The 21,503-nt window shown below is 46.7% G+C and overlaps 1 protein-coding gene across 2 annotated transcripts in view; it reads right to left on the bottom strand.

Annotated features, from left to right (window-relative positions):
- FHDC1 (FH2 domain containing 1) overlaps positions 1-21,503 on the bottom strand; it is a 45,788-nt gene that overhangs the window by 21,001 nt on the left and 3,284 nt on the right. Inside the window, exons 2-5 of one of the 2 annotated variants that reach the window (XM_081811757.1) lie at positions 20,493-20,628; positions 12,478-13,106; positions 3,406-3,467; positions 2,622-2,724 (exon numbers count right to left, since the gene is read on the bottom strand). In XM_081811757.1, the coding sequence (XP_081667883.1) occupies positions 2,622-2,724; positions 3,406-3,467; positions 12,478-12,969 (657 nt within the window). In that variant the 5' untranslated portion in view covers positions 12,970-13,106; positions 20,493-20,628. Of the gene's footprint in view, positions 1-2,621; positions 2,725-3,405; positions 3,468-12,477; positions 13,107-17,984; positions 18,345-20,492; positions 20,629-21,503 lie in introns of those variants that run through there. The other variant, XM_081811758.1, reaches the window with a different exon arrangement.

The following is a 21,503-nucleotide window of genomic DNA, read 5'->3' on the forward strand; positions in this document are numbered from 1 at the left end:
GCCAGGCACTGGGCTACACACTTGAACACATTATCTCGCTCGGCTGGATTCTGCCCTGCCCAGCGCCTGCAACACAGGGACAACACTCCATAGATGTTTAGTCCCTTCCTGTGCTAAAAATGAGCACAGAACATTACACCACAGGCTTAGCAACATGCAGTTACGCAGACACTTGTGCATTTATTAACATATTTCTGCCACATTCCGAAACCTCTCTCACTTGGCCCTGGCTCCTCCTTGGCCTCATCCCCATCCTCCACCCTCTACCCAAGACTCAGGGGCCGGCCCTGATCCAGGCGGTGCCAGGGGCCACGTGGCGCTCGTGGCAAGGTCAGGGGGCCTTTGCAGCAGGCATCTGTCATGAGGTGGTTTTGGCCCGCACCGAGACGCCCTCTGCTAGCACAGATCCCCACAGTGGTTTCGGGAGGGGCGCCAAGAAGCCCTGGGGACTGTCAGGGTGTTCCTGCTGAAGGAAGCTCCCAGCTGAGTGTGGAGGGTGTGGTGAACTGAAGCCCAGAGCTGGTAATGTAAACAAGAAGAAGTGTGACCAAGCTTGTCGGATATTCAGGCTGAGGATGACCCTGCAGCAGGAGGGTGACAGGAGAGGCAGCTGTGCCTGGCTCAGTGGCTGGGACGCAGCGCAGGGTCTCAGGGCTCCGTCTCATCCCAGCAGGACACTGTCTCCGGGACCGGCTAACTGTCTGGGGGAGAGTGAATGCCTCCGGCCGCCGGACAGTGCTCAGGTGGGTTTCAGTCATCTTGCCCTTAACATCCCCCCTTTGAATTATGCTCCCCCCCCCCCCACAACTCAACATCATGGGAGGCTTGACAGCTAAGTTGCTTCTCTGAAAAATCCCCGAGTCTCCCACAGGCTTTGCGTTCTCCAATCACCTCTGAATTTAAAATTAGAAATGAAGATATTAGGAAAACCCGTCCTTACTGTCCCACCTCTTTACCATGGTATGAAGCTGGCAGCTTCTCCCCCGCCTAGCCTCCCTTTAGTTAGAATTTTAGAGCTTTTCACAGGCCGCCTGGTGGCTCAGTCCTTAAGCGTCTGCCTTCGGTTCAGGTCATGATCCCAGGGTCCTGGGATTGAGCCCCACATAAATAAAATCTTTAAAAAAAAAAAAAAGCCCAAAAAGGAATAAGATTTCAACAACTCAATCTTTTTAAAATCCAAATTAATTAAACCCTACCCATCCTAATTAAAGATTTTTGAAACTCTCATTCTCTACATTAAAAAAGACTAAGGGACTGTTCAGTGTATAAGATCCAGGGTAAATCAGGATTTGATGTACGTTTCCCTCAAGACTTTAGGACCCTTTACTATCATTAATAAATGCTGGTAATTAATCTTGGCTTAGGTAAATTACACTTAATTTGCAAACAGAAAACCTGACATAGAGAGAGGTTCAGCTCCTCAAATACACCCAGAATACTCAAGTTACCTAGTAAGACCCTTGAGTTGGCATTGCAAGTTTATCACTGATTGACATAAAAGAAAAAGTACAGATATATTCCCCTCTTGTTATTTATGGCACTAAAGTCAAATTCCATAAATTCTGTGTGGGAAGAGGAGTGGGATGGGGAAGAGAGGAACCAGCAGTGTGGGTAAAAGGATAACTTAACTGTAAGATTCTACATTATTCAAATGTTCACAAGCACATATATTCATGTAATTTCTTACTGAATTTTTTCAGGGCCCCCTTCTTCAGAAATAAAAGGCAATATTACAATTTTATAAGGTTTTTTTTTTTTAAGATTTTATTTATTTATTTGACAGAGAGAGACACAGCGAGAGAGGGAACACAAGCAGGAGGAGTGGGGGAGGGAGAAGCAGGCTTCCTGTGGAGCAGGGAGCCCGATGCGGGGCTCGATCCCAGGACCCTGGGACCATGACCTGAGCCGAAGGCAGACGCTTAACCAACTGAGCCACCCAGGCGCCCCACAATTTTATAAAGCTTTATAAAATTGTTTTTCCTATGTTTTTTTTTTTTCCTATCAAGCTCCCAACCATTCCACGGTTCAGTTAATTCAGTCCAAAAAAAAAAGATCAATACCCATATTGCGGTACTACATGGCTATCACAGCAATTTTCACCTTTAAGTCACTTCCAGACACAACGTTTCTTAACAGTTTACCTACCTCTCCAAAATTTTAGAGCATTTTATCCAGAAGTGGTTTCCTTTTATTGTTATGTATAAAAAGTATACATATTTATAAAATAACCTGGGTGCAGCCTCGGCAAAAACCATCACTGGTAATGGAAAAGGAAACCAAAGTTTATTGAGGTCCCATGTGCCAGGTACCATCCTCGATGCATAACTAGGGTTTCAGCCTCCTGGCAATCCGGTGAGGCAGGCACCCACACCCTCACTATACAGGTGTGGACACTAAGTTCACTGGAGTTAGGAAATTTGCCCAAGCAAGGGGACAGCTCCAATTTAAACCTAGGTTCCCTAACTCCACAATTTATACTAGGTCACTTTTTTACTTGTATGTGGGAAGACTCTGGCTTTGGGTAGCAGAGTGCCCTTCCCATGTGAGTTTTGACACTCTGAAAAATATTGAGCTTTGATCATTGCTCCTAACATCTAAAACTCCTGTGCCAAATTCCTTACCTCCTCTGACTCCGGCAAAAGCTTAAGAAATTCTCGCAAGGTCTCTGATCCGTAATGTTCACTCTTTCCTTGATGAATATCTTCGACAATGGACTGAGGAGACCTTGAAAAGACAATTAATTAGATTCCACTTTACGTTTGTTGGAGTGCCAAAGAAACACAAGTCAGTGGAAACTAAAACAAATCACCTCTACCCTTTTTCCAACCCACCTTCTTCCCAGTCTGGGGGATGTGCTTTGTCAGTGATCACAGGAGCCCCAGTGCCAGGGAAAGTGGGGATCCTGACACACCACCCAGAGGCCCGTTCACCCAGAAGCCCATCCTTGGGCATCCCAGAAAAGCTGAAAGTGGCAGCAACCATGGGAGTCTTCTCTGGGAGAAGAAAAGCAATCCCCTTTGGTCACACGGAACTCTGGAGAGCCTCTCCTTTCCACTTTAGAATACTGGCATTTCACCACTGTCTTCTGACCAGTCCACCCTCCACTGAGGGGCAACATTACAGATGAATTTATAAATTCCCTGGCATGACAGGCTTGAGCAGACACTCTGAGGCAACCCTGCCTATACTTCAAGCCTTCACGCAGGGTATGCTTTCACACAGGAAAACAGCAGAGAGCGACAGGCGCTTGCACACTCATCACGTCGTGTGCCGGAGGAGGATAGGTAGGGATGAGGAATGGCTTTTGCTCATATTAGGAGCTGAATTTTCAGCTCAGCCACACCCACAGACTGATGCTGACAGCGTGGATATGCCTAAAGTTGCAAATGCGTGCAAAAACCTTACTTCTTAAATTGCTTAAGAAATATCCCAATGTTCATGCTCCGTTTTGCGTCCAAGACAGTAATCTGGAAAAAAACAGACACACATAAGGCTATTACAAATTAGAAGACTTGGAGGGAAGAAGAGAATTAAAACCTATCAAAATACAACACTAATTTACAAGAGAATAACTTCCAGTATGTAAATCTGGTTATTAATCGATATACCTAACACAGTTTTGCAAATATTAAAATATTATCATCTCCCCAAACTTCCTGCAATGATCTATTTACTTAACTATAATAACTATACATATCTATTTTAATCTTATGTAACTTTTTTTTTTTTGAGAGAGAGGGAAGGTGTGTGTGCATGAGCTGGGGGAGGGGCAGAGGGAGAGAGAGAATCCTAAGAAGGCTCCATGTTCAGGGCAGAGCCTGACTCCAGGCTCGATTTCAAGACCCTGACATCATGACCTGAGCTGAAACCAAGAGTCAGATACTTAACCAACTGAGCCACCTAGGTGCCCCTAATCTTACATAATTTTTAATGAACAACGTATATTAAAATTTTTTTAATTTAGCTATTTCGTCTTAGAATAATATAGCCTTCATTTAAAAGCCCAAATTTGAAAAACAGGTGTGTTAGCATAGCTAGATTATATGAGAGTTGAACTAAGAAAGCAAAAAAATAACTCAAGATATTGCAGAGTCCCAAGCTCTGCTTTAGGGATGCAGAAGGACCAGTACTGTTATTTTAAGAAATGTAATAAAATTAATTTTTTTCTAAAAGATAAATTTCTTTTCATTGAGAAAGAATATATGTCCTTCATATATCGTCCTTCAGGGGGAGGTAAGAAAGTTTCCTACGTTTTATTTACTTGGAATTTATTTATTTATTTATTTTTAAAGATTTCATTTATTTGACAGAGAGAGACACAGCGGGAGAGGGAACACAAGCAGGGGGAGTGCGAGAGGGAGAAGCAGGCTTCCCGCGGAGCAGGGAGCCCGATGCGGGGCTCGATCCCAGGACTCTGGGATCATGACCTGAGCTGAAGGCAGACGCTTAACGACTGAGCCACCCAGGCGCCCAATTTACCTGGAATTTAAAAAGGAAAACTCTTGTGCTGTATTTCACCAAGTCTAAGATGCATATTAACATCTCTACAATCAGGATGTATCTGACAATGCACAGCAGCTTCGATTTAATGAAATATGGTACCATTCTAATATACTGTCAAAACCCAGATTTGGGCTGCAATAGGTTTTACCTGTTCAAAATTAGTAACTGGGCAGGGTTTTATCAGACTAGAAATTAGACAGAACCTTTTTTGGGCAGGGGGTGGGGAGGATGTTGTTATTAAATACAGAAGCCAGGGCGTCTGGGTGGCTCAGTCGATTAAGAGTCTGCCTTCAGCTCAGGTCATGACCCCAGGGTTCCAGGAATGAGCCCAGCATTGGGCTCCCTGCTCAGCAGGGAGTCTGCTTTTTCCTCTACCCCTTATCCCCTTGTGCTCTCTCTCTCATTCTCACTCTCTCAAATAAATAAAATCTTAATAAATAAATAAATAAATAAATACAAACATACATACAGAAGCCATTTCTCTGGAAGGGAACATCCAAGATGCATGGAGGAAAGATCACCTTAAAACTGCCACAGGTTTTTTCTCATCTGTTTTTTGGTAAAGGGAGACTAGCTAAAACAGGAATGTTGTTATGATTCTCTTCCTTTCCAAATGTATGTGATTCATTTGTGAACAAAAGCGAATCAGGTTTCAGATTAAGTTCCTGTTCTCTAGGCCTGCTTGTAAGTTTATAAGCTGCAGTAAGAACTGTTAACCAAATTTAATGGCACTTCCTGGCTATAAGGTTAAATTTTTACAAGAGTATGGCTGTCTTCTTTTGAAAGTTAATCTTAAACAATCACATTATTTACTATCCTAGAGGTCTATTTCATGTTCGTGCAATCACCTACCAGGCATAAAATAAACTCACAAGCAAACAGGGCAGGCTCCTTATTGGAATCCTACCCAGGGATGCAGTTCAAGTTCAGTGTGAACGGAGGGGAGAAGACGGGGCGAGAATAAAACCTGTCAAACCTAACACCCTTTAAAGAGGAAAGCTCATAGGAAACAGAGGAATCTAAATTTAGTACAACAGAAAACAAGTGTATAATTCATCAATTAAAAAGCCACAAGTAAGAACATGTATATCGATATAGCGATATACATATCCAAAGAACTTCCTTGGCACTCACTTCTACCCAGAATGAGGAAAAAACTTCTTTTCTATTTCTCGCATTAAATCACCACTTCTTACTCCATTTGACCCTGGATGGCAGCACCCTCTCCTGCCCCCAACTCCAAGCTCCACCCCTAACCCCCTGACACTTGGTGCCCCTGGAAAAGTGATGGAGAAATTACTCTTATTATTCCTATTTCACAGATAAGGAAACCAAGCCTCAGCGATGTCATGTTATCCGTTTCCCAAAGCAACACGGGACCTGAAATGCTAGCCTGGGTCTCTCGGGTTCCTTCTCTAGTTCCTGTGAGTTTTAATATTGCTAGGGTATAGACAAGCGGCAGTGTTCTCCCACCAGCCTCGGGCTGGTATCCACTCAAGGAATGGGGGCAGATCTATAGAAAGCCACCCATAGGGCCTGGCCAAGTCCCCTAGTGATTCCAGGGCTGTCTGTGTGGGATGATGGATAGAAATCATGTTCTCACAGCTGAGACAGCCTTCAGGAGCTGCCATTATGCCCTTGACACAGGGGAGAAGCCACAGCCTGGGGTAGTGGCTGCCTCCACCGCTTGAAGCAAAGCTTCAGAAACTGGCCACCAATTTAAGACAGGGGTGCCTGGGTGGCTCAGTCGGTTAAGCGTCTGCCTTCAGCTCAGGTCATGATCCCAGGGTCCTGGGATCGAGCCCCCCCGCAGAGCCCCGCATCTGCATCAGGCTCCCTGCTCAGTGGGGAGCCTGCTTCCCCCCTTCCCTCTGACTGCCGCTCCCCCTGCTTGTTCTCGCGCTTTCTCTGACAAAAAAATAAATAAAATCTTAAAAAGAAATTTAAGAGAATTCAGCAATACCCCAAAGGAAAAACCTAGGCTGGCCATCCCCGAGCACCTTACAGGGCAAACAAAGCCCAGAGCCTCATCCAAACAGCAGGAAAACTGACAGCATTCCAGGGACAGTCCCACTCTTCTCCTGGCATCCTCAGATTTGCCTAGTGCACGAGCGGGCTCCTCCTCACAGGCTGTCACACTCTATCCTTCTAAAGCATCGTAACACTGTGTTTGTTAAAGTTTTTTAAAGCGGGTTATTGTTTCACATGCAAATTAGCTTATCTTACTCCCCAAATGCTTGTCATCTCAAAGCAGGGCAATTCAGGAACCCCTGCATGGGGGACTGGGCGGTGTTCTGGAATCATCCAGAGCAGGCTGCAAAAGCCAGCCTCAGGAACAAGGATGAACTAACCCGGCTCTCTCCCTGCCCCCCAGTTCCAATCCACAAAAATCTACTTTTCTGGGCACCGCAGGATAGGGGGGCAGGATCCCCACTGAAGTCAGGGCCTGTCACAACAGCCAGGTTACTGTAGAGCTCACAGGCTTTCCCATCAAAGGCCCACTGAAGAGTTACGCCAGCCCTGGAGAACGAGGGAATGAAATACAAGGCCATATGCTCGACTGAGGACTTCCCACTAGGATGTGAGGCGGGCGCTGCTAGAGAAACAGGGTCCCCACAGACTGCGAGGCTGGCCAGGGTCCTTCTGCCTCCCTCTGAAGCACCGAGACCGCAGCACTTGGGAGAGGCTGTGGCTGGCTCCACCACAACTCTAAGTGCTCCTCGTTTCTTCTACAATTCCTGTACATTCATCTATGAGCAATTCCCTACACAATCTGCCTCCCATATTCTTCCAAGGAAGAAACAGCTTTTGCATTTTAGTTGTGGTAAAATACACGTTAACATTTACCATCTTAACCGTTTTGTTTGTTTACAGATGTTATTTATTTATTTGACAGAGAGAGACACAGCGAGAGAGGGAACACAAGCAGGGGGAGTGGGAGAGGGAGAAGCAGGCTTCCCGCGGAGCAGGGAGCCCGATGTGGGGCTCGATCCCAGGACCCTGGGATCATGACCTGAGCTGAAGGCAGTTGCTTAACCAACTGAGCCACCCAGGCGCCCAAAGATTTTATTTATTTATTTGACAGAGAGACGCAGCGGAGAGAGGGAACACAAGCAGGGGGAGTGGGAGAGGGAGAAGGAGGCTTCCTGCCTCGCAGAGAGCCCAATGCAGGGCTCGATCCCAGGACCCTGGGATCATGACCTGAGCTGAAGGCAGACGCTTAACCGACTGAGCCACCCAGGCACCCCGACCATTTTTTGGTAAAGTAATCTCTACCCCCAACATAGGGCTCCAACTCAGGACCCCGAGATCAAGAGTTGCATATGCTACCAACTGAGCCAGCCAGGACCCCCCTTCCTGAACCATTTGTAAATGGTCAGTGTCATGAAGAGCACTCACACTGTGGTACAACCGTCACCACCATGCACCCACAGAACTCTTGCCCTCTTGCAAAATTGCAGCTCTGTACCCATTAAGTCATAACTCCCCATTCCCTCCTTCCTTCAGCCCCTGCCAACCACCCTTCTACTTTCCGTCTCTAAGAATGTGACTATTCTGGGGAGCCTCACATCAATGGAATCATACAGTATTTGTCCTTTTGCAACTGATTTATTTCACTTAGCATCATGTCCTCAAGATAGAAGAAGAAATTGTTAAACCACTTTTGTTTCAATATGCCAAAGAGGGCTTCCTGGACTGCTTAAGTACCACTAAGTAGTGCTTATTTCAATGTTACATCAAATTCGGAAAAGCAAAACTTAAAAAATCTTCCCGTATCCTCTTATATAGACATAGCTTTTGGGTTTTGATGTTTTTTGATTTTTTTTTTCCCATTTTCATTTTCTTTTTATTTTTGGTTGGCTGCCAATTGGGAAATGTTCCAGCCTAGGTTTGGGGGAAAAAAATAAAAACCCAGTTGAAGTTTTTTTTTTCTTTCAAATGTATTTCAAATACTCATCTAGTTCTGTAGTTCTGGATTGAGCATGCCCAGAATTCTAGAACATACTGAGAACATAACAAAAGTTGAGAAAGAATAACCGATAACCTGAATTAGTGTGGGAGAATATTATTTCTCAGAAATTTATAAAAGCAATCTTCCTTCCATCCTTCCTTTTTTCCTCTCTCTTTTCCTAATAAGCAATTTTAGTTATTTCTTATATAGTATTATTGTTAATTGTAAACAGACATTATATTGAACGATCTCATGTGTTTTCTTTTTCCTTTTTTATTTCACTTTTATTGAGGTATAATTAACAAATAAAACTGTAAGATATTTAAGGTGTGCATCGTGCTTATTTGCTATATGTAAACATGGTGGAAGGATTCCCCTCCCCTCACCTCATGTTATCTTGGTTTCCTCCTTTTCAGTGAGAGCATTTAAGTTCTACTCTCTTAGCAAATTTCAATTATCCAACACAGTGCTATCAACTGTAGTCACTTTGTTTTATAATACATCCTCAGGCCTCATTCATCTTGTGTTTTGTCAATCCCAGTTTTGATCATATTGATCTATCATACTGGTAAGTACTCCCTTTGCCCCCTTGGCTCAGTTCTGTCAGCTCAATTACCTTTAATTTACTTTGGAGGATACCAACTGGCTAAGACTGTCCCACCCTTTAAGAACATTTCAGATTCTAGAGGGAGAGAAGTACAGACCCAACCCACCAGTGTGAGCAATACTCTGAGGGGGTTGGGGAGCAGTGGTGACAGACAGGGAACTTCTCAGGGATGAGGTCAGTGAACTCCGCAAAGAGCTCTTTTTATTATTATCCCCAGTAATATATTTTTGTTATTTCTAATTACTTTATTATGGTTTAATTACTATTGTAACATTTGTAGCCTCCTCAAGTTAATTTTTAGGTAACAAAAACACAAGGATTGTAATATTTCATAACCTTTCCTCCCTTCCCCCTTACTAAATGTTCTAATTTACTTTTTTGAGTGTTGTTCTTCCTAAATTCAGCCATTCCTGAACCCAGCTCTTCCTTATCTTCCAGCAACTTCTTTGTCTGGAATATAATAAAACTAATTTGTAATGCTTTATAAGCCCTTTAAAGTAGGAGCCAACCGCATAATGGCAGGCCATTTCTGCAGGAGGTTATTGTATTTCAAGGGGACATTATCTGATCCCTGACATGTTTGAACCTCTGGAATTATGGCCTGTGTTCAGGCTCAGGATGGGTCCCTCTGCCAAACATGCTGTTTAGTGTATTCTCCACTCCACGCAGACAGGTGGTGAGAACTAGTGCTTTCAACCCTGGATTCCATTTACTCCTTCTGAGTAAACTGAAGACTTATTACCGGACCTTGTGAAACTATCACTCTGCTGAGTTGTAATTTTCTTAGAAGAAAGTCTAATGAGGGAAGAAAATAGCATGTACTGTATTCTTTTACCGAAAAAAAAAAAAAAATATATATATATATATAAAATACTTCTAGCCATGTTGGAGATAGCATGAGAAATTGAAAATAATTCTGGATAACCCTCTGTTATGTGACAATATTGCCTAATATACCCTTAAATCCATCCACCTAACCTATTTATCCTACCTGAGTACTAAAGCGTTGAAAAGTTAGATTATCTTATGACACACAGTCATGGTGATTTAATTTTTCTTTCTAGCAGCTTCTCTCAGATTAGGACCTATAAGTGTTAAAAATATTCACACGCCCATATTCACAATAGCCAAAAGGTGGAGGCAGCCCAAATATCCGTCGATGGATGACTAGATCAACAAAATGTGGTACAAATATACAATGGAATATCATTCAGCCTTAAAATTCTGACATATACTACATGGGTGAACCTTAATGACATTATGCAAACTGAAATGCTCCAGTCACAAAAAGACAAATGCTATATGATTCCACTTACATAAGGCACATAGAGTGGTTAAATTCTTAGAGACAGAAAGTAGAAGGGTGGTTGGCAGGGGTTGAGGGAAGGAGGGAATGGGGAGTTATGACTGAGTGGGTCCAGAGTTGCAATTTTGCAGGACAGGGAGATTTCAGTGGGTGCATGGTAGTGATGGCTGTAGGACGATGTGAGTGCTCTTCATGACACTGACCAGTACATTTACAACGGTTAAGATGGTAAATGTAATGTGTATTCTATCACAATTTAAAATAATAATTATGGTTCCAGGTATTTTTTAAGTGAAAGGAAAAAAAAAAAGTAAAGACTTATCTAGGGTGAGGGGGTAGAGAGAGATGAGGGGAAGACTCTTTTTATTCCTGAAACTCAGATGTGGCCTAGACATGGACATTTCTGCTTCGGCTGTAGTTGGGGCAAGATGCCACACCCCCTGCTACTTCCCTCCCTGAGTGCTTCTTACCTGCTTTTGAATTAGCAGACATAAAGCTGCAAGCTCCTTGTAGCCCCTTGAATTATCGTTCACCAAAATAAGTGTCTCCCATCTATAAAGGAGGCCACGCATTCTAACCTGGTAGCTGCCTCCCTAGTAGCATGGTAAGCTAGACACCCGTCTGGTTGTTATGGGTGGTTCCTTGAGAGGTGCGCTCAACTTCCCACTGTACCCATCCACTCTTTCCTTCAAAATTCTTGAAATGAAGTAGGGAGAACTAGGAAACAATGGTGAGAAACGTCCTACTGTACAGCAAGGGGTCTCTGCTGGAAGCTGGGGCGAAGGCCAGGATACTAAGGAAGTGACTTTTTGCTCCTTCCAATATTGAAAGGATCCGCTAAGAAATAAAAGGGCTCTGCAGAAAGGGAAGAACAGGAAAAGTCCAAGTTCAGCAGGGTAGGGCCGAGGGGTTGTCCTGAAGACTTCCTCTCAGATTTATTTCACAGTTCACACTTAATTCTAATCCCAGCATTCTCCGCATTTTATAGTTCACAAACTCTTGGCTATTTCAAAAGGGGACCATACCACCAATTTCAAGGACCCCCAAGTGAATCCATGGAGAGGAGTTAACCTGCTCCTGAGGCAGACAGAGAAAAGAGGTCAATAGTGTGGGCTTGAGAATTCAATTATGCAGAGAGCTGCTACCTCATCCCCGAGCCCTGACCACTCTCTTACCTGAGTCACTCCATCTTTGACCTATATTCTCTGCTTCTGTAGAGTAGATTTAAAAAATGATACACTTGTTGCCCCCCCTCCACTTTTTCTTTTTGGTGGGCAACATTCTTTCCTTTCAATCTCTAGTTTCCTCAGTACTTCTGCTAGCAAGCAGAGGTTTCTCAATTTACTTTGTTTCTAAACAGAGTACTTTCAAATGCAATTTTTGACTCAGTTTCTATAATATATGGTAATTGGTAGCTCTGAAGCCATGCTTTCAGTGAACTTCTTATAACCTGCCAGCTTTACTTTGTTCTCAGTGTAAGACATTTATTGCTAACTGGCAATATGCTTGCTAGAAAATCCTAAAACTAGCTTTATGCTTTGAACTCTCTGGAAATCTCTATTCCACAATGGCCACACTTTAGAGGAATGAAGGCTCTCTCCTAACACTTAGGGAAGGAAAACTAGAGGGAAAAATAGGGATAAAATCTTCAGGATGCATATTAGTTAAGGGTGTCTTTAACAAAGGACATTTTGTCTCAGAAAGTTCCAGTTAATCTCACTTAGCTGAGTTCAGGAACTCAGGTTTTTGTTTCGACAGAGACTAATAACATGGACTTCGGCAGAACTGCTCCACCAGGGGAAACCGCAGCAGATGTTGCTGGAGACAGGGCAGTGCTGAGAGGCCAAAGAACGATGGCCCCACATAGCATGTTCTCAGCGTGAGGTCATAATCCACCGGGATGTCTGGGAGGATGTGGCATGCATGCTTCTTACACTTTTCTGCTAGTCAGCTCAAGCTCATCATGTAAGGCCCTTTCTATCATTTCCAGAGCACACACACATTATCTTACTTAGTGCTTTAGCAAGTTCTGAAACGTACACACCCTTCCAAACACAAAACAATGCAGCGTGTGGAGGATTATCCCTCCCCGATCCGATCCGTTCTTACCTCTTCCCTAGCATCCCTGAAGGATGAATTTAAAGTCCCTCCTCTCCTAGAAAGGGAAGACTTGGTAGTAGTATCTTCTTGCTGCCCAAAGAGTTCCTCGATGGTCTTTGTATCAATTTGGTAGTGATGCTGCTGCCTGGCGGCCAAAGTCCAGATGTTGGTTTTGCCGCGAACTTGCTCCTCTGGAATGGTCTTCCAAAAAAAGCTTCTCATCCGCTTTTTCTTACCAAGGTGGCTGTAGCCATTCATGGGAGAAGCTGGGGGTAGTCCTGGAGGGGGAGGCGGGAGCGGAGGCCCCCCGGGGAGCGGCGGTGGGTGGGGAGGAGGAGGAAAGGGAGGAAATCCCTCCCCTGCATATGGACATGGTGGAGGGGGGGGAGGAGGAGGAGGAGGGGGTGGCGGTGCTGTCTGCCCGATCATGAATCCAGCTACCGCAGTGGTAGTCCCATTTTCTTTATCGCTGACCAAGGAGACACAATTCATAACATGCATAGTACTGTTGCCTTCTAAGGAGATAATTTCTTGGCCTTGGGGAAGCAGACACAAACATCAAACTTGTGTCATACTTTTTCACTCGCTGGTCGGCTGCCAGAGAAAAAGGCAACTGTGCTGTGTGTCATCTTCCAAACCTACAGAGATAAAACAACTTGAAATCGGTACAGGAAAACATCTGAATGCTAGCTCTTCCCTTCAGAGCCTCGTGCCAGTCCTCCTGGAGTGGCTGGGTATTACAATCAATGAGAGGAAACACATCCAAAAGAGCAAAAAATGGGACTGATATTTTTCTAAATGTGAACCAAACAAAATTTTACTGCTTGGAAATGCTGCCAAAGGAGCAGCCAACAAACCCAACTTGGAAACCTTCCATTAATCAATAAAACACATATTGACTGAGAACCTGCTATAGGTTCAGCAAGTATTGCTCAGTTTATGAATAAACTACTTGTTCACTAACTGGCTCATTTTCTTTGGGCAATGGATACCCAACCCCTAGGGAAATTACCCAAATGGCTGAAGCATTAGGTATTAGTGGACGACCCTGCCTTTCTCCTGTACGGACATGTCCCCTACCAATCACTTGGTCAAAGGGTATCCTTTGTCTTGCATGGAAGTGGCAGGGCATTTGGAAATGATAAAATAGCGACCAAACTCATTCCCCTAGAGTCAGGGCCACCATGTTCCTGCTCCATTTGGTGATGTGGCCTCCCCGCCAATAGAGAAAAGAACACTAGATGTTTAAAGGTTGTAGCTCTAAATCAAACTTTACTGCTTACATTTTATTTATTTATTTTTAAAGATTTTATTTATTTATTTGAGAAAGAGAGTGAAAGAGGGAGAGCACAAGGTGGGGAGGGTAAGAGGGAGAAGCAGACTCTCTGCTGAGCAGGGAGCCTGATGTGGGGCTCGATCCCAGGACTTCAGGATCATGACCTGAGTCGAAGGCAGACGCTTAACCCACTGAGCCACCCGGGCGCCCCTACTGCTTACATTGTAGACAAGTCACTTCACCTTCCCAGACTTCCGTTTTGCCCTTTGTAAAACTAGGAGGTTGGGATCCATTCCATGACCTCTCTCATTGCTGCCAATGCTATCATTTTAGATTCTCATTAAGCCACTCTTCAGAAACAATCAGAACTTCATGCCTACCTCTTCAGCTTCTTCTGTGATACTATTAGCAGAGAAGACACATACACACAAGTATATGCTGCTCGCATCATACCTGCCACAGGTCTATCCCTTATCCACACAGTCACTGAGTTATATTGGTGGCTTGTGTTTTTATTGGCCTTTAAATGTTTGTTTTTGGTCCTGAGTTGTTATGGACCTGATGTGAAAACAGAGGTCAAAACAACCACATTTCTTTAGATGTAAGGCCAGATTAACGAAGGACGTAGAAGGGACTCCATGCAGGCGATGAAGTGAGCTCCCCAACTATGTAGGAGTGTAAAAAGGGGACTGTTTCCTCCAGGTCACATGGAGAGGCTTTTTTACACTGGACTTCTGAGTGTAATTACCCTTTTACAGCATCACTGTTGAAGCTCACACTTACAGACACACAGTGGTCAAATAATACTGGGTTGTGCAGGAGTAAACTGTCTGATAGCACTAATTCAAATATTATGAAATGCCTTACACAGAACCATGTATAAAAGACAGGATTGCCTTGGGAATAAGAGTGGAGACTCTAGAAATAGACTGTTTTTTCCTCAGATTTCAGGTTTGCTACTATTTAGATGTGCAATCTGAGGTGAGGTAGGCTGTTGAACCTATGTCTCAGCATCCTTATGTATACTATAAAGATACATTGTTTCATTGCTTTGCATAAGAATGAACGAGCTAATACATGTTCTAAGATGCCTGGTACATAGTTCGTTACTAACAATAACCAGTGTCATGTGTATATATGATTTCTCTTTACTTTCACAGGTGTTATATTTTCTTTAAAATATGTATTGGGTTTATGGATAAAATGCTAAGTTGTTCCTGGCTGGTAGAAAAATGCCTTTAACAGTCCCATTCTTTGCTTTCTAAGTTACTAAGTTTGTCCTTCTTCAATACGCAGTGATTATATATTATATTATCTCTAAATTATAAGAACAGGGGCGCCTGGGTGGCTCAGTCAGTTAGCATCCGATTCTTGATTTCAGCTCAGGTCATGATCACTGGGTTGTGAGATCAAGCCCCACGTCCAGCTCTGTGCTAGGGGTGGTGGAGCCTGCTTAAGATTCTCTCTCTGCCCCCCCCATAAATAAATAAATAAGTTATAAGCACAAATGTTTTTATGAAACATTTGAATATTTAACTTTTGAAAACTATATACAGGTAGAAGATAGCACTGCCAGCTACTAACTGGATTTTTCTTTTTTTTACCATTTTAACCATTTATAATTGTGTATCAGTGACATTAAGTACATTTGCAGTGTTGTGTAGCCATCATCACTAAGTAATTTTTTAGAAAGTAAAACTGAAATGATTTATCCAAGCCAACTTACAGCTCACTTGAGATGCAACTGGCTTTTAAAAGGAGTTTTCATAATTACCATTAGGGGCATAACCAGGCTGTTTTCATAGTTGGCACCCCTTAAGCAATGACTCATTGTCAATTACAGTTTATAGTTACATTTGAACTCTTTGTTTTTCAAGACTGCACAGGTAATCTTGGCAGTTTACCCTTGCATAGTTTAAAATACTTCTGTACATAAAATATCTCATGTATTGAAGAGTTGTTAATCCTCCAAGTCACCTCCAACTACAGATAGGCTGACTCGTTTACAGATTATTCCTGCTAAGAATGGCGATAACCTTAAAAAGTCTCCATCCTAGAAAGCAATAACTCAGTGCGGCATAAGTCCATCCACAGATGTGCCATTAAACCTCCTCATACAGCAAGTACAGAGATACTAAAGAGTGAGAAAGCCCATACACTCAGGTTGTGCACCAGCACTAGTTTCTATCACCAAAGCTCCAAAGGATGCAAGTCTTTTTGAGTATTGTGCATTGCACAGAAGAAGGACAAGATAAAGGCTTGTCAAAGTAAAAAGTGGCATGTGTTAGTTAGGCGCTGGCATAATTCTAACCAGTGCCCCATCTAGAGAAAGCAGTTATTTTTAAAAGTTGAAAGAACAAAATAAAATTTACAACACTGTTACTGGTATGTTGCCTGGCTAATTTTTTCCCAGGCTAACAAATAAGGATCCTAGGCCCCCAGCAGCTCCTAATGAATAAATTCTCCAGCAATGATTAGCTAAGATGCTAATGCTTTTACTACCGGCTTCAACAGGGCTTTGATAGGGCTTTCCCTTTGGGCAGGATTTCCAATGTCAAAGAGACACAGGAAAAAGAGAGTGCAGACAGACATTCTAACCCTTTCCAGAGTCTCATAACATATGAAAACAGAGGATACATAAAGAGCATTTGATTTACTAGGGGATGGTCCACAGTAAAGACGCAAACGCATACTCTCCAAGTGTGGTAGCACACAGGTAATGTCACAGCCCTGAAAACACTGCTGTTTCTCACAGCTGCCAACTGCCAGGAGGGACAATGGAATTAGCCTTGGCTCTGCCTGGAAAATGTCAAAGGTCCCATCAATCTCCCCAGGGCAGACAGAGACAGGTTTGTATTTAACATCTCACCTACAGGTTGGGGACCTCAGCAGCAGGGAGGACAGCTGCTAAGCCTGACAAAGGTTCAGCCCTGAGTAAAATGTAGAGCTGCCACTGTAAGGCTCTGAAGATGAGAACTCTTCAAGCCGGCTGAGTGCTGATCATGAGCCATCAGGGGTGTGTCTGAGTGATGGACCCTCTAGAGAGGCTATAGCTCAACACAGCATCTTTTAACTATGTGAATTTTTAATAGGAGGATGCTGGGACCATGTCTTTAGCCTTTAGCTGATCGGCAAGCAGAAAGTCTTAGAATACGAATGTTCATAAGGGTCTTCAAAGAAGCCCCACTAGCCCAACAGCCAGCATTGCTTTGCTCTTGGTGTCAGAAACATGAAGGGCGTGAGCAGGAGGGAAGAAGAGAGAATATGTGTTTCATTTCACAGTATATTTCGGAGGAAAACATGTTCCTGAAAGTCAGTTCAGAGCTCAGCGTTTTCCTGAAAGAGGGTTAGTGGGGCCCGGTAGCTCAGCTGCTCACTCACCCTCTAGGTCAACAATAACCAAAAGTAAACGCCAAGGAAAATCCGCCAGAAAACCTTTCCCCTTCATTTCTGACTTGTGTCACAGATGAGGTGGGAGCAGGAAGGGCTGGCCCACACCCTTCTGATGACAAACGGGGGCAGAGCAAGCCAGGTTTGGAGAGCAGACAGGGGAACACACAGCCCTTTTATCTGCGGGAGAAAAAAGGGCGGGCAGAGTACAGGCGATTCTAAAATACGGAATTTTTGCCCTCCACTAATTCATTGGGGAAAGGCCCCTCCCCGACCGCCTATCTTTCAAAACCTTTCTTGATTATTCAACCCAGAATGTCAACCACACAGTCGAACCAGAGCTGGGAACATCCAGCGCTTCACCTTGGCACCGCAGGCTGCAGCCAAAGAACCCCTGACTGTCTCCAGTCAGCGTGTTTAATCCGCAGCACAACATAAACACTTCACAGATGCCCCCGAGCGCAACACCCAGAGAGCAGAGAAAGAGCGCTTGTTTCTGAATGTGCATTTTCCGTTTCTCTCAAGGTCCCCAAACCAAGAAAAAAAAGCAAAGGAGCGCCCAAGGATGCTCCAGAGAGAGGGAAGGAAGCGCTCGCTACTCATTTCAGGAAGACAACTGTGGGTCAGGAGAGGGGGGGTCACAGACGGCCGAACACTAGGGGCAACTTCTGTGCAAACAGATGTTTGACTACCAGGTCCCGAAGAAATTCGGCGTGGGGGCATCGGGGGCCACGATTTCTTTCCAGAAGTCTGAACACAGTAGCTTTCCAAGGTCTTTGCACTGGCCAGCGATCCACCGCGTCCTTCCGCCCCCCAGCCCCGGGTCCTGTGTCCCGCCCCAGCCACTCACCAAAACGGCCCCGGCTCGGCCGCGCAGAGGGCTCGGGGAGCGCCGCGTCCGCCCCAATCCCCAGGAGCGACGCGAGTGGGAGGTCCCGCGGGCGCGCGCGAGCCGCCAGCCGCGTCCTTATCTGCGCCGCGGCAGGAGTGGCGGTGGGGGAGCGGGCGCCGGTGCGCAGCCGAGATAGACGCCCACACGGCAGCGCAGGCTCCAGGGCGGCTGCCGCGGCGGGGCGAGGGCGCGCTCGGCGGAGAGGCCGCTGCGGGCCGTGCGGGAACCAGCGGGGCCGAAAGGGCCGACGCCCGGGAAGGACTGGGCCCTCCGCCTCCCGGGAGCGCCGAGCGTCCTCCAGTCCTCGAACAGAATCGACTGGAGCGGCCGCCGCACACGCTCGTCCCTCCCGGGGCCCCTTGGGCGGGCGGGTCTGGGCGTGCCGGGGGGGGAGGGGGTCGCCCGGCCCCGCCCCCTCTCCCGGAGGACCCGAGCTTAGGGTCCGCCCCCCCTCCCCCCGGCCCGGCGCTGTTCCCAGGGTACCCGCCCCTCCGCCCAGCAGCCGCACAGAGCTCCAGAAGCCGGGTCGGTTCCCCCTAAAGAGGGAAGGTGTCTCAGTGGCTTGGAAGCGAAAGAGGGGATCTCCTGGTTCGCCAACCCGGGCTCTGCCCAGTCCTCGAACCTTCGGGAGACAACCTCCCCGCTGTCCGGGGTCTGGGTCCCAGGCGCGGGGGAGAAAGCCTCAAGGCCGCACTGCGGATCAGCGGATAGGAGCCGTGAAGAGCCGGCAAAAAAAAAAAAAAAAAAAAAAATGTAGAGGGGAGACTCCTGGTGTTTGGTCGGAGGATAAAACCGGAGAGCCCGCAGTCCCCGAGCTACGGGCACCGCGGCGGCTGGAGCTAATCTACCAGCCCACCCGCTCCCTCCCCAAACTTCTACAAGCTGACGGCGAAACTTCTAATCTGAACTTCGAACGGCCAGGACCAGTGTGCGAGAGCAAGAGCCGCCCTGTCCTCGGTCCGCATCACCCCGACGCAGTCCTCGCCAACCCCGCACCCACTTTCTGGAGCGGCAAGTCTCGGCTCCCCGCTGGCCAGTGGCGCGCTCTTAGGCCGGGCGGGGATCAAGTGGGGGCGCGGTTTATCCAAAAATCTTAGCAGCTAGAGCTAAACTAGCCGACCCTGGTCCAGCCGGGCGGCGGCCCGTGACCTAGCTCGTTCTCCAGACGCGGGTCCAGACCCGCGCGTCTTGGCCTCAACAGACCGATCGCTGTCCTCTGCAGCCTGGGCAGTGCAGGCACCAAAGTCACTCGAGTGGGTGTGGAGGGAGCGCGCAAACCTCCCCAGCCCTTCCCACTGTGGCTCGAAGGCAGTAGCCGAGACTTGGCGCCGCAGCCCGGGGTCCAGGCTGATCCCCGCCCTTGGCCCTCGGGAGCCGGGGAGTGTCCGGCTCCCGGGGCCCCCGAGCGGCGGTCGCCCCGGCCTCGGCCGCCCGGCTCCCACTCACCCGCGGCCCGCGCTCTCCGCGCGTGCTCCTGGCTCCCCACCGCTGTCTCCCAGCGCCAACGCCGCTTCCCGGGTCTCGGCAGCCCGGGCTGCTCGGGACCGCGAGGGGGAGGGCGACGCGGGGCGGGGCTCAGCCGCTGCCTCAGGTAACAATGCTGCAGACTAGCCCGCTCCCAGCGCCTGCCGCAAAGGGCAGCACGCCCTTTCCTGCTCGGCCGCTTCCCTCCTCCCACCCTCCGAGCGCCAACGTCGGGGCCGCGGCGCTCATCTTCACCTTCCCGGGGCCCCGGGGGCCTGCAAGCTGCCACCCGGCACTCTGCTCCCCGCACCCGAAGGCGCTCGAGGAAGTAGGGCTGGCGGGAAACAGAGAAGTACGAGCGTGAAGAAGAGCCAGGTGTCCTCGTGTAACCCGCAAGGGGAGGCGCCAAGCCGGTTCCGAACCTGCAAGTGCTTTCCACAAAACAGCCTCTGCCGCAACCTCCCCGCCACCCTTCCCTGCGCACACGCACACTCCTGCACGCACGCCCTCCGCGCGCGCGCACACGCACACACACAGGCGCGCGCGCCAGGCCACCCTCTGCCCCACGCTTGTTTCTCCCGAGAGCACTGGGGCAGCATTGGGGTGCACTGTCCCAGCCCTTACAGCCGAATCCCAGCCGAGCGCGAGCTACCCAAAGGTCACCTCCTCCCTGGGTCCTGCAAACCTGTAGGTTTGTTGCGTTTTTTTTTTTAATCTCCTCAATGATGATGGTAACAAAGGTCTTTCAGTTATATTTAAGCAAAGCAAAGAAAAAAAAAAGTCCACTGCAAGTCAGATCGCATGAACGGACGCTGTCTGGGAAAGACTCCTCACAGGAAGAAACCGGGGAACAGTTTAATCGCATCTTTTTTTTCAAAGTAACTTGTGAAGCCAGGCAGCGAGAGACATAGTCAAAGAAAACCTTTCCTGGGCAAACCAGCCGGTCGGAAATCAGCTGAAGGGGTGGAGAGGCGCCCTGGGTGGGGATGAAGTCATCCTTACCTTTGACTTGGTTAACAGATAACAGACCACAGTTTTCCAGCCTCTCTCTGGTGCCTGATGACTTCGGTCTCTCCAGCCTGGTCTTCAACCCCTGAACTCCCACAACTCATTCTCCATGTGGATGGAAAAAGTGAAGCTATTAGGGCAAAAACAAAGCAAAACAAAAACAAAAAACAAAATCCATGCCAGCCAACAGCCCGTTTCTTAGCCATTGACCAGGCTTACACTACACATGAGGAGTAGATCCAACCAAGACCAGAGAAAATCTCAAGGAGTGGGAAATGTAATAAAAGAGAAAGCCAGATCCATGCTCAGGGAGTTAATATTAATCCCAAAGGAATATGGACTGCATAGGCAAAAGTTGAATGAAGAATTTCAAAACTGAGGAGCGGAATGGTATCCTCTCCTTTTCTTTTATGGAGGGCTGGCCAGATGAAGGGTCTACATTCACTGCACACTTCCCGCTCATCAATACGCTCCCCCCAACCTGGGCTTCCCCCACACTGTACTCAGTACACATTTTCAAATCAGCCACTTTTTTGAACAGTTAAATCCAGTGACCCATCATCAACCTCAAGTCTTTTTGATCTCCCTGCTGCATGCTGGCCTACAGACCTTCTCTCTGCCCCTCTGGCCTCCTCTGCTGACCCCTTTTGTCCTTTGAGGACAGTAACTGGATTCTTCCAACTCTGTCTCCCATTATCCCATGGGTTCTGTCTTCTGACTTGAACCTGTAAACGTCCAGATTTTATAGGGCCTGAAGCTTATATAACTCTTGAGGGAGCTTTTTAAAGAAAATCAGTAACTTATAAACACAACACTAGGTGTATGTCCTTGGAAGTGTCTAGGAGAGTGAGGGGCAGGAAAACTTGAGCTCCAAGGCAAATCCACTTCTGACTTCACCTCTAGGTCAGTGACTCTCAAATCCATATTGTCTCTGTAATATCTCAGGTCCAAATTCAATGTCCAAGGGTCAACTCATCTTTCTCTTAAAACTAGCACTTATCCTAC

This window comes from Leptonychotes weddellii, chromosome 2 (assembly GCF_054177405.1).
Source record: "Leptonychotes weddellii isolate Sample4059 chromosome 2, ASM5417740v2, whole genome shotgun sequence".
Taxonomy (NCBI): domain Eukaryota; kingdom Metazoa; phylum Chordata; class Mammalia; order Carnivora; family Phocidae; genus Leptonychotes; species Leptonychotes weddellii.